The sequence below is a fragment of the Dreissena polymorpha genome, chromosome 10, assembly GCF_020536995.1.
Source record: "Dreissena polymorpha isolate Duluth1 chromosome 10, UMN_Dpol_1.0, whole genome shotgun sequence".
In the NCBI taxonomy this organism is placed as follows: Eukaryota; Metazoa; Mollusca; class Bivalvia; order Myida; family Dreissenidae; genus Dreissena; species Dreissena polymorpha.
Window position 1 is genome coordinate 3,897,715 of NC_068364.1, and position 16,289 is coordinate 3,914,003.

Sequence of the window (16,289 nt, forward strand, 5' to 3'; positions counted from 1 at the left end):
ATATTTACGATAAAAGCGCTCAAGACACACACACATTCGCCATAATTCCTAAGTATTAAATACATTTTGGCATTTGTAACTATTTAAAAATGTGATGAAATAACGTCCAATCGGGGCGTTTTTTTCCCCACTGAACACGCATAAATCGCCTGACGTGATGTACATGTTTTTATACAACACAAAATACACCCAAACTTTCCATGCGACGTTGTACATGTCTGCATAATTTTCGCGCGCTTTTTATAGATACAAAGGATATTTTAGCACTGTTTATTTGACGCTAGAATTTGTTAATGTCGCATTAGCATTAAAATTCGGAAGCGTGTTTCGAATTACAATTTTAATAAAGCTGATTTCAGAATCGAACAAAACATTAACATTGTGCGTAATTTATTCAACGATAATTTGTTAAAGCGCATTATGTGCCATATCCCTTATTAAAACATGAAAATAATAAATATGAAAGTAGCGTAAATCAAGGTTTCTATGCTACAAAAATGTACATGTATGTGTATATCTTTTCACTCAATCCGCCGCGTACGTATATATGCGGCGGATTTACTCCGCTAAAGTATGCGAGGTTAAAACAGACTTGGTGCCGTTGCACGGATCAATGACAAGTGCCTCGGCAATAAGCCGCGTTAACACTCGACACGGCCGCCGCATACTAAATTTCTGGTGGTGGCGTAGCCGCGGATCATGTTTGTTCCGCGTTGGCTGTACTGTATGTTCAATATTTCAAAAGTAATTGCAAAACTTTACTGTAAGGTTAAAGTTTTGGGACAGAATGACAGACAGAAAGACAGACCTGCCAAAAACAATATACCCCCGATCTATCGATCCGGAGGCATAAAAACCTAAATTTCATTTGCTTGAGAGACTCTTTCATCCTTTCTCTATTATAGCAGCACCTTATACCTGTCCAATTTTGGTATTATTATTCCCAATCTTTAGATTTGATCGATTGGATTAACCCTTTCCCCGATAGATGCGTATAATCCCGAGTCTATCGATTCCCCGATACATGCGTTTATTACCGTCTCTATCGATTACCGCATACATGCGAATTTGGCCGTGTCTATCCATTACCCGATAATCCCGTATATTCCCAATGTCCATTTTCAAATGCAAATTCTGATTGATATTAACGACAAAAGTGCTCAAGAAAACTCATAAACACAAACATCCGACATTTTTCTAAAGTGTCAAATAAATTTCGGCATATGTTTCTATTTAAAGATTTGATGAAATAGGTGTCCAATCGGGACAATGGTATTCAAATTAGCGTAAATAACATAATGTGGTGTGCGCGCATCGTGTACAGTTATTGTTCTGTTACAAATTGTAGCCAGAAATAAATACATGTATATGCCCATGATATTTTCGTGTCAGGTCTTTGTTTGGACAAAAAGAGCGCGAAAATAGGCGTGGGTGTATTTATTTATAACAAAAACTGCGTAGCGCAGACAGCAACGTAAAAGCTTCGTAGTGAATTTCCATTTAAGTATTGGGGCATCTCGCAAATGATTTTGACATTTTCCTGAATAAAATAAAAGTAATAAACGCTGTATCATTTTCATATGTTAGTTCCTTCAATATTGCAACAATTATTGTACTGTATCTGATTGCACGCAAAGTGCCGTGTACAGTTCATGAATATTCTTTTACAACGACCAATTAACAGCGTCATCTATATTTAGATTTTATGCAATATGTACAAGTCATTTTCTGGAAATTGGGAGAAAGTAAAAGTGATTTTCGAAAATAGACCAACGTTTTTTCCATTTAATTTGTCATAATTATTTATATTTTATGTTGTCTGTGTATGTTTATTTGGTTCTCATTTATCTTATTAAAATTAATATCGTGATGATAAATGTTTAAAGCAAGTCCCGTTTCCGAGATCATTTACGAGAATTACTTCAATATATTTACTGACATATAAAATCATGGTTTTGACAGACGACACGTGCTAATCTAAAGTTGGTGTTTTTGTAATACACAGGATATTGGATTATCGCTGCTTGATTGAGCAATAAAACAAAGACGCAGTCGGCGGTTTTCAGTAGGCCTTTTGTACTGACCAACATAATAATTAATAATGCATGTGCTTATCTAACATTTAGGGATAAAACACACGGGATACTAGACACTTTGGGCTTGTTTGGGCCATAAAACGCAATCCCGGTGGCTTTTTTCAGTAGCACACGTGTCCAGAAACTAACGAGTTCGGGTAATAAAGCACAGAGATTATGATCTGAAAACTGCATGGAGTCTGAAATAAAAACAAAATGCCGACAAATCAAAAGATTAATCTCTTAATGTTACAATTCAATATTTTAAGGTGGGGTTCTCACTGCACTTCTTGTTGCATTCGCATACGCTTGTATTACTTGTTATAACTTATATCCTCGTATTTTTTATAAGAATACAGACTTAAAATTTATATGGTTGGAATGAGAATTTATTTCTCTACAATATTTACATTGACACAAATGATGTGAAATGCAAGAAACTAAGTGAAAATTAAGCCTAAACAAGACAGGTGTTACAGTTGAGAATGTTTCCATTATTTTCCCAATAACCCTATTGAGATGGTGTAGTCAGGCTTATCAGCTGTATATGGAGTCACTGTTATCAGAACAGCAGGACTGGTATTGGCCTGGAGTAGCAGATCAGATAAGAGGTCTATCAGGGAAAGGGTTAAGAAACAAGCCTTAGCAACCCTTATACAACTCCTTTTCTACAGGTTATGTATGTTTCTTGGAAACAGCAGCAAAAAGCTTAAGGTTTTAATAACTCTAATCAATCACAAACATTTATTTTCTTAAGAGATGGCATTTACAAAGTAGTCTCCCCTGCACTTCCTTAAATTATTGACCTCAATCAGCAGATCTGAAAACCGAGCCAATCAGAACCACCCAAAAGCTCTTTCTTTTCCTTACTGGTCTACTTCGAATAAAAGTATTTATATAAGGTTGATTGATGTGTGACTAGTAAATTGATATAAATTTGTAAAATACGACAAAAAATATGACAAAAAATTATCACACAATAAATAACAGGACTCATTATGACATTACTCACCACATACATGGAGATTTTGTCATGGAAATGTGTGCTAAGATTTGAAGCAAATCCATAATGTAGCCTGCCATACCATGTATAACACTCTACCTGGCTGATGTTTAGTTGTAATAACTGGAACAGGAGCAAGCTGTTACCAGGCAAAATTCAGTCTTTAGGCCAACCAAATTACTTGTTTGCTTCCCTAGCAAAACTACTAAACATGCCTACAATATTGATTCTTAAGGCAACACAAACATCTTTTTCCAAGACTGACTTTAAATCACAGAGTTTGTACAATAAATTGCTTATACTGTCGATTTATTTGACCAGAAAAGCAATAATTTGAATTGTGTACCTGACATCCTCATCACAGCACATTTCAGGGCCTTTGATATTAAGATTTCCAACACAAAGGTTACTGAAACTTTTAAACAAAGCATGATGATTGCTTTCTATTCTTTTCTTTTCCAAGAGGTCTCCTTTATATTGTTACTGTTAGACCTCACACAGACATTGTCTTCAGTACCTAAATTTCTAATTTAACAAACAAGATGTGTTTGTGAAACACAATGTCCCCCTATATGACGTTTGACCTTGAAGGATGACCTTGACCTTGACCCTTCACCACTCAAAATGTGCAGCTCCATGAGACACACATGCATTTCAAATATATAATTGCTAGCTTCAATAGTGCAGAAGTGAAATTACATGAGCAATTTTGACCCATATATTGGACCTTGAAGGATAACCTTGACCTTTCGCCACTAAAAATGTGCAGCTCCATGAGATACACATGCATGGCAAATATCAAGTTGCTATCTTCAATATTGCAAAAGTATTCATACAATAAGCGATTTGGGCCACATATATTTGACCTCTGACCTTGAAGGATGACCTTGACCTTTCACCACTCAAAATGTGCAGCTCCATGAGATACACATGCATGCCAAATATCAAGTTGCTATCTTCAATATTGCAAAAGTAATCATAAAATGAGCGATTTTGGCCACATATATTTGACATCTGACCTTGAAGGATGACCTTGACCTTGACCTTTCACCACACAAAATGTGCAGCTCCATGAGATACACATGCATGCCAAAGATCAAGTTGCTATCTTGAATATTGAAATACTGCAAAAGTGTACATTAAATGAGCCATTTTGACCCATATATTTGACCTTTGACCTTGAAGGATGACCTTGACCTTTCACCACTCAAAATGTGCAGCTCCATGAGATACATATGCATGCCAAATATCAAGTTGCTATCTTCAATATTGCAAAAGTTATTGCAAATGTTAAAGTTGATGCAAACCAACCAACCAACAGACCAACCAACAGACAGGGCAAAAACAATAATGTGCCCCACTGCTATAGTGGGGGACATAGCAGTGGGGGACATAAAAACAAGAGATGTGTTTGTCAGAAACACAATGCCCCCTATTGCGCTGCTTTGATTTTTTTTTTACCTTTGACCTTGAAGGATGACCTTTCACCACTCAAAATGTGCAGATCCATGAGATACACATGCATGCCAAATATCAAGTTGCTATGTGAAGGGACATTATGAGCATTTTTCGAAACCTAAAATAGTAAATGCGAAACCTAAATGCAAAGTGTGACAGAAGGACAGACGGACAGACGGTCCGATCACTACATGCCCTCCTTTGGGGGCATAAAAATCAGAGAAGGAGCCAGGGAGAAAGGTTCCATATTATCCTCAAGGATTCATACAACACTTTCTAAACAACAAATAACAGTATGCATTAAGCATCAAACTTTATCTGCATTTAGGTTTGAAAACATGTTTGATTCATTCAGTGCAGCACTTACCTTGCTTGTATGCATTAAACATATCCATATTGCTTTGGCCAGGGCCCTTCATGTTACTGGATACTGGTGGGGAGAACATCTGAAAAGGGATATGAAAAACACTGAAAAGCAGCAAACTTTCTTACTTACTCCTCCTCCTGTCTACTTAAAACAGAAATGATTGGACTCCATAAATAAAATTGAAAAATTGAAATTAAAATTTTAGAGCCAATGTAAAGGTTTTAGCACAACGCCGGCGGACAGCTGACGACGAGCTGGCTTAATGACAATACCTCTGGTTTTCTCCGAAAACAGCCCAGCTAATAAAACTACTGACAAGGGCTTTTTTTCTTTCTTTAGCAAGGCCCCCCCTTCCCGAAGGAAACGACCACCTAAGAAATTTTCTTTAAAATAATGCAATTATTATAAACTTGTAAGCTTACTTGGGAAAATTCTCCCCCTTTTTCAGTTTTGTAGATAATTTGTCCATCAAAATGGAAGACCAGACCCTTTTCCTTTATTAATAAAAGCCCTAGATTAATTTATTAATTGTTTTATTGTTATGTGTGCTTTTACTTTAAAGATAAATTTTATTACTTTAAAGAAAAATTCAAAGATAAATAACGTTAAATAGGACAGACCAGTCAGAAGTTTTAGTATGTAAGTATAACAGGCACATAATCATATACAAGTCCATTAAAAAACTAGAGATGTGTTAGTCAGAAACACAATGCCCCCTATTGCACCTCTTTATAACAATATATTTGACCTTGAAGGATGACCTTGACCTTTCACAACTCAAAATGTGCAGCTCCATGATATACACATGCATGCCAAATATCAAGTTGCTATCTTCAATAATGCAAAAGTTATTGCAAAACTTTTACCAAGGTTAAAGTTTTGGGACACACACATTATGAATGAATGACAGACAGACAGACAAGCCAAAAACAATATACCCCCGATCTTTCGATTCGTGGGCATAAAAATACAGCACACCATCAAAAGTACACCAATTGACCAGTCAAAAATACATCATTGACTGACCATACTCTTCACTTGTTGACCAGAGTGTACTAGTACAAATGACATAAAAGCCCGAGGCTATTGTTTATTGATAATACAAAATAATCAAATGAATACTGTTAGAATTGGCCATTGTTATAGTTCATATTGCTTATGTTGGATGATTGATGTGATTATTAATTTGTTACTCATTTTGTAATAGGAAGAAATGTTGAGGCGTAAGATAGTGATAATTGACTTTAAAACAGCTGCCTATTCTTAAAATATGCCCCTTATACGATTATTACTACTACCACTACAACAACCACTACCTACTAGTGCAGTGCTCCAGCTAGGATTTGAAAAGGGCAGGGGGGCTTTTTTTGTCAAAAGGGCACTTTCGACGCGCAGTATTTTGTGAAAAGGGCACTTTCAACGCGCAGTATTTTGTGAAAAGGGCACGTTCAAGCGCGCGGGTGTTTCTGGAATGCTTTCTATTGCATGTTCATTTATATGTTATAAATAATTGTATTAATCCCATTATTATTAAACCATTCAAATATTAAAACTACAATGAGGATTAAACTAATTACAATGTAAAAACAGATTTATGAATTATCATATGTAAAAAAAAAAAAAAAATATTTTAAATTTTTTTTTTTGAGGGGGGGGGGGCAGGGCGGAGGTTCGGGGGGGGGGGGGGGGGGGGGGGGGGGGCAGGGCAGGGGGGGGGGCAGGGCAGAGGTTCGGGAGGGCAGGGCGCGGCGCCCTTCGATTTAGGCCTAGCTGGAGCACTGTAGTGCTATAATTGTGTAAGTATAAGTTAAATGAAGTTATTTATGCAGTGTTAGGATATGGATCACTGATTCAACTAGCACTGCTTCCACCATTTCTATCATTAAACATGTAACTACTAGTAACTACTACTAGTAACTACTACTACTACTACTACTAGAATAAATGTAAATTAAACAAAATATTAACAAAAATTACAGTTCTGAACGATTCAGATGCTTTCCGCAGTTGCGTAAATTTCGGACATAAAATTCGGAGGCAGATTTTGTAACAGAAAAATCTTTTGTCTTTATCTGTAAATTACTGTACAAATAAATATTCTTTGAAAACTAAAGACTGCATTTTGAATTATGCATGTATTGATTAGATTTAATGTCAATGAAACAAAATATTAACAAAAATAACAGTTCTGAACGATTCAGATGCTTTCCGCAGTTGCGTAAATTTCTGACATTAAATTGGGATGCGGATTTTATAACAGAAAAAACTTTTGAGTCGGCGGTTAAAAACAGGGTCGGTCGGGTACTTGGAAACAAGACTTCTTTTTTGTTAGGCCTATATTGGACAAAGCCATATAACTGACTGTGATATATTGGAGTCAATTTTCAACTATAAATCAGCGAAAATTTGTGAGGGGAAAAAAATCAGTTCTTGGGGAGAAAAAAATATACTTTTCAGGTGGGGTACTGCAGCCGAAATTCGGCGGCAGATTTGATAGATTGAGGGCCCTGTAGTAGTACATATATTATCAACTGAATAAGTCAGATGTAGTAGAATAATGTAGAAGTAATCATCTAGCTTGCAAATTAAAATAAGGGTATTTTGCCATGCCTTTTTCACACCTAGGGGGCCCACATTCCCCTGCCCTGGTAGATATGTCTTAATCACATTAGCATGCATGAACTGTTTTCAGTCCCGATTGTTGAAGGTAATGGCATTTACAAATAGTAGGATATATTAGAGATCTCCGTGGCATAGTGGTCTGGATATGGACTGTCCGTCCAGCCATCGGGAGGTCTCAGGTTCCATCCTCAATCTGGGAGCATACTTTAGATCTCCCCAATAGACACCAAGTACTGGTTCTAGTCCCAGGAAACGGACTCGAGAGCGTTTAAAATAAGCTATTCAATCTAGCTCAAATAAATTGGTTTAAACTAAATAGATAGATAATTAATTAATTATCACATATGACACATTACCAACATCAACATATCACACAAAACCTACAAAAATAAAGCTAAAATTATAACTTACCTATATTTTGAACTACACACAAAATGTCCAAATTGACAATTGTAAACAAAAACCTATGTTTGTTTGTTCGTTGTCATTTTAAGTATGTAAACATGCCATTGTTTGCAGAAGATAAAATATGTTTACAACATCTGGACCCGACATGCCATCCAAAATTTCTGGCAAATATCCTGGAAATCAATGGTTGATTATTGTATTTACTATTTATCAGTAATCCATTGCGTCCAAATGTACCTAGTTTGTGTGAGTGTACCCTACACACTTTACAAGGACAACTTATGTTTCTGACAACTGACTTATGGACTGAAACAATTTGTGCATATGATACCGCATATACATGTAGTGATAAGTACTCTTATATCTTATACAATATACACATCTGATAAATGGTCTCCACATTCTTTTGTATGGTTTCAATATTTCAATCATTAAAATTTTCAATTTGACAACTGCAAAACTTTGCAACATTTTTTAGCATATATTGAATTAACTAAACTTCGAGCTACAGCAGTACACATCAACACCGTTATTTCGAAAAACGATAATCCGAAGTCACCGTTATTTCGAAGTATTTTTCGGGTCCCGATTTTGGTTCTTCTTTGTTTAATGTAAAATTTCATTGTTAATCCAAACTTTGTTAAACCGAAGAAATCATTTATTCGAAGTGATTCTGTCGGTCCCAACACTATAATTTGCACCTAGTTATCAATCTTTAATCCGAAGTCATATTTACTGCAAAACACTGAGCGTAATTTCACACCTTTGTCGTCTGCGCGTGGCGGGTCAAAGCCGATATTTACACCGTTGTCGTCTGCACGTAGCGTGTTAATTTAATAATGTCGTCAAAAGCTGATAATTACTATGTATGTAGTTTTGCATTCTTTAATAATCAACAAACGTGTCACGTAAGGTCTGAGTAAATGGTGTCAAATGAAATGCATCATATATAAACTCTACCTTTTAAACAAAAATAATTACAAAATGTCTGATACAAACAAGTCAACCACGTTACTATTATACCAACCAAATGTCGAGCAATCTGGAGAAGGGCCCGGTACCCACAACGAATTCCACAACGTTTTATTTTTACAGACTCAAAGAAGTGTTCTGTCAAATGTTTATTTCGAATTATCGTTAATCCGAAGTTTTTTTAACAGTCCCAACGACTACGAAATAACGGTGTTGAAGTGTATGTTGAAAAATGGAAATAGTCAACTATTGTTTGTTTGTCATCACTAGGCATTAACATACAACTAGGTGCTCCTTTGAATCACAGACAAGGGGAGAAAGGCCATTGAAAGGGTTTATGACCAATCACCACACTAAGTTATGTGGCCAGGCCATGAAACAAACTTACTAATTCAATTTGTATTTTTTTGCGGTGTTTTTTTTTTACTTTTGCGAACAATTCATAAGAAAAAGGAAACATTTTCTTTAAACATTCTCTAACACAGATAACACATTTTCAATGCCTAAGGCTAAATTTTTGCAAAAGAGCAGCAGATGTTTTCTTAAGTCTGGTTAAAATATAGCCTCACAAACCCCCCCCCTCACCACCCCCTTCCTGGAAACCAATCTGCAAAGCAATTTGCTATAAGGAACAGGTGTTTTTTGCATCAGACTTCAAGCCAGTAAATCTGATGTTACACACAAGCATCTGGCATAGGTGTAGAGACATCTGAGATATTAGAGGGTGAAGATTGTAAGAGTAATTTGCCCTTGTAAAGCAATGTCAAGGCCTTCACCAGCACCCTGGTTGCCTGGTCTTAGAAGTAACGGATCTTGCAATGGGTAACCCCCCTCTACCCTGCTCCCCCACCTCTTAACATGTTAAACGATTTATGTCTAGTGGACTCTCCCATCCTTCTAAAGTGGATAAATTTATTTCCCAAATTAGGGATGTCTAGTATATTTATTTCTATATTTAGAATATTTCTTACAGAAATTCCTTAGAGCAAAAAGCGTAGACCCAAATGAGACGCCGCATCATGCGGCATCTCATCTGGGTCTACGCTGTTTGCCAAGGCCTTTTTTCTAGACGCTAGGAATAAATGGGTTAATGGACATATTTGCCAAATTACTTAGTCTGGTGTTTTTGCCCTTTATAAATACATCTAAAGGGTTAAAAGTTGGCAAAACCTAAAAACCTAAAAACTTAGCTGTGTGCTGCAAGGCCCCCAGTACCTACAGGGTAGAGCTCTGGCTGTCGGACCAGAGACTTAGAAAATAACAAATAGAACAAGACATTGTCAAGCAATTAAGTCCCCTACCGGCTCAACCATTGTCAAAAATAATTCTTTTTTTATATTTGTTGCCATAGCAACCAGAAATTTTGACATAGGAACAAAACGATATGACGTGCATAATGGTCTTAATGCCATCTATCCAATTTTCAAGTTTCATGACGAAATATTAAGAACTTTTAGTTTTCGCAGGATCCAGAAAACCACCATTTCCAGCAGTATTTCTAGTCTTTTTGTTGCCATAGCAACCAGAATTTTTGACGTAGGAACAAAACAAAATGACGTGCATAATGTCCATATTGCCATCTACCCATGTTTTAAGTTTCATGAAAAAAATATTAAGAACTTTAAAAGTTATCGCAGGATCCTGAAAAATGTGACAGACAGACAGACGCACAGAGCGCAAACCGGAAGTCCCCTCCGGTGAAACCGGTAGGGGACTAAAAATAGCTTATAAAATCTATTCAAATTTTTAAAACAATTCTTGCTTTGCCAAGTAATTTGATGAAGGTGAGATCATATATTTTCTGTTTAAAATAAATTCTGCCAGAAACCAACAATTTCAATAAACATCTATGAGGCATTACATTCAATGCAAATGATCATTAATTCACATACATGAAACAACAGGAAAAGGTTTATTTGTTCTTTATGATTAGTGCAGCATCAAATAAACCAAATAACTGTGCCTTGGTATAATTACAATTAAATGGTTTTAAGATTTATTGATCAATTAAAGTAATTCATAAAATAAACATATTGTGGTAAGACATGCTGAAATAATTGCTTATTAATAAGCATATTTTTAAACACTGAAGTGTGTTTTTTTTGCTCAAATTTTGCGCTCTTATTTTCTGAATATAACTGTTTACATTTGTATAATACTTTCAAAGCTTCAGGGTTTCATTGCAAACACAAGATTTTTACTGAACAGTGCAATGACAAATGTAAGCGATAGGAGATAAACAATACAGCTCCAGATGGCTCTGTTTACATTACAAACAGTCCTCTTCTTCAAGATCTATAATGGACCTCAGATAATATTTATACACAGGGTTACATTGCACCTGGTGTCTTAACGGACTGAAATTCCTTGATTTTTAAGCTTTGGGCAGTTTTTGCTTGCACTGAATTGTAACAAATGTTCAGATATCCTTAAAACTAACTGGGGGTATTTCATGTCTCCTGCATTGATGTCTACACAACCAGAGGGGTTAATCACTTGACAAACAACATGGCAGGTATTTTTTGCCGTTTTACCCTTTAATACTTTTGTTAATTACTTAAAAGCTGCCCACTTTCCAGCCATATCAGCAAGGAAGCGTTTATTTCGTATTAATATTCACGCTATATGGCGACTTTACTTGTTGCACAATTTCTTAGCGGGTCACAAAATTACATCTTCCACCAAGACAATTCATAGCGAGTAAAATCGATACATTGAGTGAATATAAATACAAAATCAACCCAAATAAACATACTGTAAAATGTTTAATTTTTGTTTGTATTATTATATCATGATCTTATTGTCCAATTGTGGCACCAGTTTGGCAACAACTTTTTAATTTGGAAAAAGTTAAGGGGTACCAATTCTTTAAAGCCCACGGGGAACCCTGCTGATAAGGAAATCAAGACAGAGATGCAATCAAGAGCTTAAAGACCCTGGGGAACGGCTGAAACTGTTTTATGAACGTTTATATGAAGTTAATTAAAGCACTGTTTTATGTACTATAAGCACTGTTTTGTGTAGTGTGTGCATTGTTGTATGTACTTTTTGCGCTGCTGACAAACTTATAAATCTCATCAATTAAAATTATTTCCCTTAAAGTTAGTGTAACACAACCTGTAAACAAGATCTTGCCCCAATAAATCCAAGCCCTCTTAAAACCCAATTACAACCAAAACCAGTTTCCCTTTCTTTACCATACCCATGGGACATTATGGTATGGTAATTCAAAACCAAGTACTGTAAACAATCACTAGATCACATAGTACATGTACTCGATCAATTTTGACATTTATTTCAACAAAAATCTAATGGCAACACTGGTGACAGATGTTTTCTAAAAATAGAACTACAGTGTACATGTAAACCTTGAGGTTACAATATACTAAATCTTTTGGGAGTGCAATGCTATACTCTTTAAAAACCTGAACATCATTTATAGAAAGACACAATTTTCTGTGTGGGCACTTGCCATGACTTTATTTTAGAATGTTTCTTTGTGCATGTGGTAGGGAAAACATTGATGTTTAACAGAAATTCACTCATTTGCTTGAAGGTTAAAGACTACATGAGACTTTGACAGATGGCGGGAAACCCTCATCCACTGGTACGAACCCGGTAAATTGATGGCTGTAAAACAGTGACCGCTGATTCGCATCGAGTTCTTTCTTGCAAAACGCATGACCCCCCTTTTTTATTGTCTAAATCATTGCGGCTTGGAATGCTCTTTAAGAAAAGGTATGGTTATGGGGGTCTCTATGCGCAAAAGTTTGACTTTATTTTTTGTTGAAGTTATTGCTTTTACATTGAATTTGTGTAGGAAATCTTTTGGTATATTGTAACCTTGAAAGGGCATAATGCAAAAAGGTTGTCAGACAGATTAAAGCCAATTTGGAAGGATACTACAGAACTATTTAAATATTGAAAAAAGAAATTCTGTATTTGTCACCTTTTTGAGGAAAAGAAATTTGCTCAATTTGGAAAGTCATGCCATAATTCAAATTAAAGAATTACTTCTTAAAATCTACAATGCGTTGAAAAGAAGCATTCTAAAACATAGCGTTAGGTAAACAAATGCCACAGAAAGCAAAATACAATATAAAAAACTGTTTCTTAACAGCAAAATATAGTTTTGTTATTTTAAAGTCATCAATTAAAATCTTTACAATAATGAAGCATTTCATGATTTGTAATTCTTTTCATCTTTTATATGGAAAATGTGTGTACATGTGTATTACTAACATAAGTGTTCAAAATACCATTTCATTGGTAAAATCATTTTACCAACTCCATAGCGTTTAAACTACATTTTACCTTAAACGCCTGCTTGGTCTTGTGGAAGCATGTTACACTTTGATTCAAAAGGTCCCAGGTTTTAATCCTGGGACAGACATTATTTACTATTATTCATTTGTCCTTTTAAATCATTTTGGACTATTCCAAATATTATGTAGAAGTTACAGTAAGTAACTGCATTTGATGACATCATTAAAATATACGCAAGTCCCTTACCTTTTTTTATACACACAAATGCTTATTCATATTTAATATCCACCTTAGTGGGTATACTTCTGACTGGGGCATCACAGTGACCATCAAATTAGAACAAAAACATTTGTATGAAGCATAGAAAAGGGTAGGAGGATAGGGTTAGTATGAAAATCTAAACGTTGCAATGGCAACCAAACACTGACCTTATGAAATGGGTCGTTGAACTGTTGACATCACCATGCGGGATTTTCAAGGTCAAAGGTCAGGATATAAAATAGAAAGACACATAAATAACATAAATAACACACTGAAGCCTAAAAATAACATAAATGGAGTACATGTACATATAAAATGCACTTTTCCGTGGTAATATGTTCATAAACCCAACAATTTTTTACAGATGATAATATGCTGAAATCTGCTCTTTGTTTTTATAAATAATCCCTTTTCTTGTCTTTTAAATGATAATCTGTTGACACCAATAAATATTTAAACAAGAGGGCCTAAAAGGCCCAAAGTCGCTCACCTGAGATAACAAGATATTATTGGGACAAATCTTCTGACCAAGTTTCATGAAGATCGGAAAATAAATGTGGCCTCTAGACTGTTAACAAGGTTTTACTATAGCCATATAAGGAAAAATGCCCTGCCCCCTGGCGGCCATGTTTTTCAACCAACCGGCATCATTTTTGAACTCGTCCAAGATATTATCGGAATGAATCTTCTGACCAAGTTTCATGAAGATCGGACAGTAAATGTGGCCTCTAGAGTGTTAACAAGATTTTACTAAAGCCATATAAGCAGGGGACAAAAATTCCACTCGTCCGCTCGTATTGACGAGTGAAATCTTGAAAGGACGAGTGAATTTCCCTAAAGCTCTCGTCCTACAGGACAAGTGAAAAAAAAATGATGTTAAAATATATATTTTCTGACCAGTAAGACTCTTTTTCATTAAATAAAATCATTTCTTAAAGCATATCTATTCTGAAAGTAGAACGATAATGAACCAGAACTCGTAATTGAAAATTTCATACAGCAGGTGCGCGTTGTTATGCGAGACTGTGTCCCGAGTAAAAATTGGCTTTTTGGTGTAAACTTTGCGCGTCCATGTTGACAGGGAACCATCTGACTTCATTCACTATAAGTATTGATTTTTTTAAAGAATTATTTTACTGCAAAGTACGGTTTTAAACCAGTCTGAATTTCATCTGAAAAATGTCTGACATACGAGCGTTCTTTAAAGGGGGCACGAGCGATGTTCAACCATCCGAAATGGAAAGCACGCAAGCATTAGAAAAAGGAAAAAACAAATTTGTCTTCATTTATTTATTTTGTGTTCCTCATAAATAAAGTAAGTTAACATTTCTTCTGTGATCAGCTGGCATGAATAACTAAGTAAGCAGCATTTTAGCAGTGATATAGGAAATATTGTTAGTCATATCAGTCCTTTGCAATCTTTCTTTCACACATATTTGAAGAACAAGTGCATGTGTTTGCAGGACGAGTGAAAATTTTAATGCACTTGTCCTGCAGGACGAGTGCAATTAATAAATATTTTTGTCCCCTGCATATAAGGAAAAATGCCCCGACCCTTGGAGTCCAAGTTTTTCAAGCAAACATAATTATTTTCAAACTCATCCAAGATATCATTGAGACCAATCTTCAAACCAAATTTCATGAAGATTGGACAATAAATGTGGCCTCTAGAGTGTTAACAAGGCAAATGTTGACGACGGACGACGGACAAAAGGTGATCACAAAAAGTTGTGCTCAGGTGAGCTAAAAACAAAAACACCAAAATATACAAACAATTGTTGATTTTAGTCTCTTTTGGTGCTTAAATGTTAATTTTGTGATATACCCAAAACAGAGTCTGACTGAAAATAACAATCTAATGCCTGTATACCCCACTGTGGCAATACATTGTAACTATCAAAATCTTGAAAAGTACATACATTTACAATGAAATATACGTGCCAATGTGAACTGAGCGTAAATACTGTGCAGTATACTGAAAAACAAGAGTCACTATGGCCCTTAAATGCTCACCTGCATGCACATTACTCCAATTGTTGAAAAATTGACCTGGTGATCTAGTTTTTTACCACACTTAAACCTTATTCAAACATGGCCATAAAATTATCAATATAAACATTCCCACTAGGCTTTTTATCATTTAGACTGTTAAAATATTTGACCATGTGACCTCAAGTTTGGAAAGACGTGACCCAGATTCAAAATCTTCCAAGACGCTGTTGCCATAACCATCCTGACCAACTTTCATCTGATTAAGTTATAAATGTCCCCTCTGGAGTTGACTAAGTTATCTCATCTATCCATGCAAGGGACCCAGATTTTACCTTGATCTAGATTTATTTAACAATTTAACATTCTAACAAAGTTTTATCTAGACAGAATGCAACATGTGGCCTTAATATAGGTTACAATATAAAAGTTTACAACCTCACAACACATAACTCATAACACATGACGCTGCAATGGTTCAAATTAAGTACTTTGTGCTCAGAAATGCTAACAATATACTGATCAACAGCATTTTGTCCACATAATACAACCTGTAAACTATGTTAAACTAAGTTAAAATTCAAACATTAACATCATATTTGGTCATAAAAATACAATTTTAATACTGTAAGTGTATGCAAATAAAACTTGCATCTCACATTCACAATGGCATAAAATATATCACATCAGTATTTTAGCATCAATTTATTTTTTACATCAATTTACACCAAAATAGTGTTAACTAAATCTCTTTTGCAAAAGTTCCTTTATTTCCCTCCCCCTTAAAAGATGGGCGTAAACTCTCACACGATAAGTGCATTTTAAAGGGTAAATGTGGAAACAAATCTCCCTTGGGTCTCTCCCATAT

General features: G+C 35.4%; 1 protein-coding gene across 4 annotated transcripts in view; it reads right to left on the reverse strand.

Annotated features, from left to right (window-relative positions):
• LOC127847088 (transcription factor 4-like) overlaps nt 1–16,289 on the reverse strand; it is a 104,839-nt gene that overhangs the window by 68,959 nt on the left and 19,591 nt on the right. For 3 of the 4 annotated variants that reach the window (XM_052378688.1, XM_052378687.1, XM_052378686.1), the window contains exons 3-4: nt 13,600–13,620; nt 4,904–4,982 (exon numbers count right to left, since the gene is read on the reverse strand). In XM_052378688.1, the coding sequence (XP_052234648.1) occupies nt 4,904–4,982; nt 13,600–13,620 (100 nt within the window). Of the gene's footprint in view, nt 1–4,903; nt 4,983–7,936; nt 8,195–13,599; nt 13,621–16,289 lie in introns of those variants that run through there. The other variant, XM_052378690.1, reaches the window with a different exon arrangement.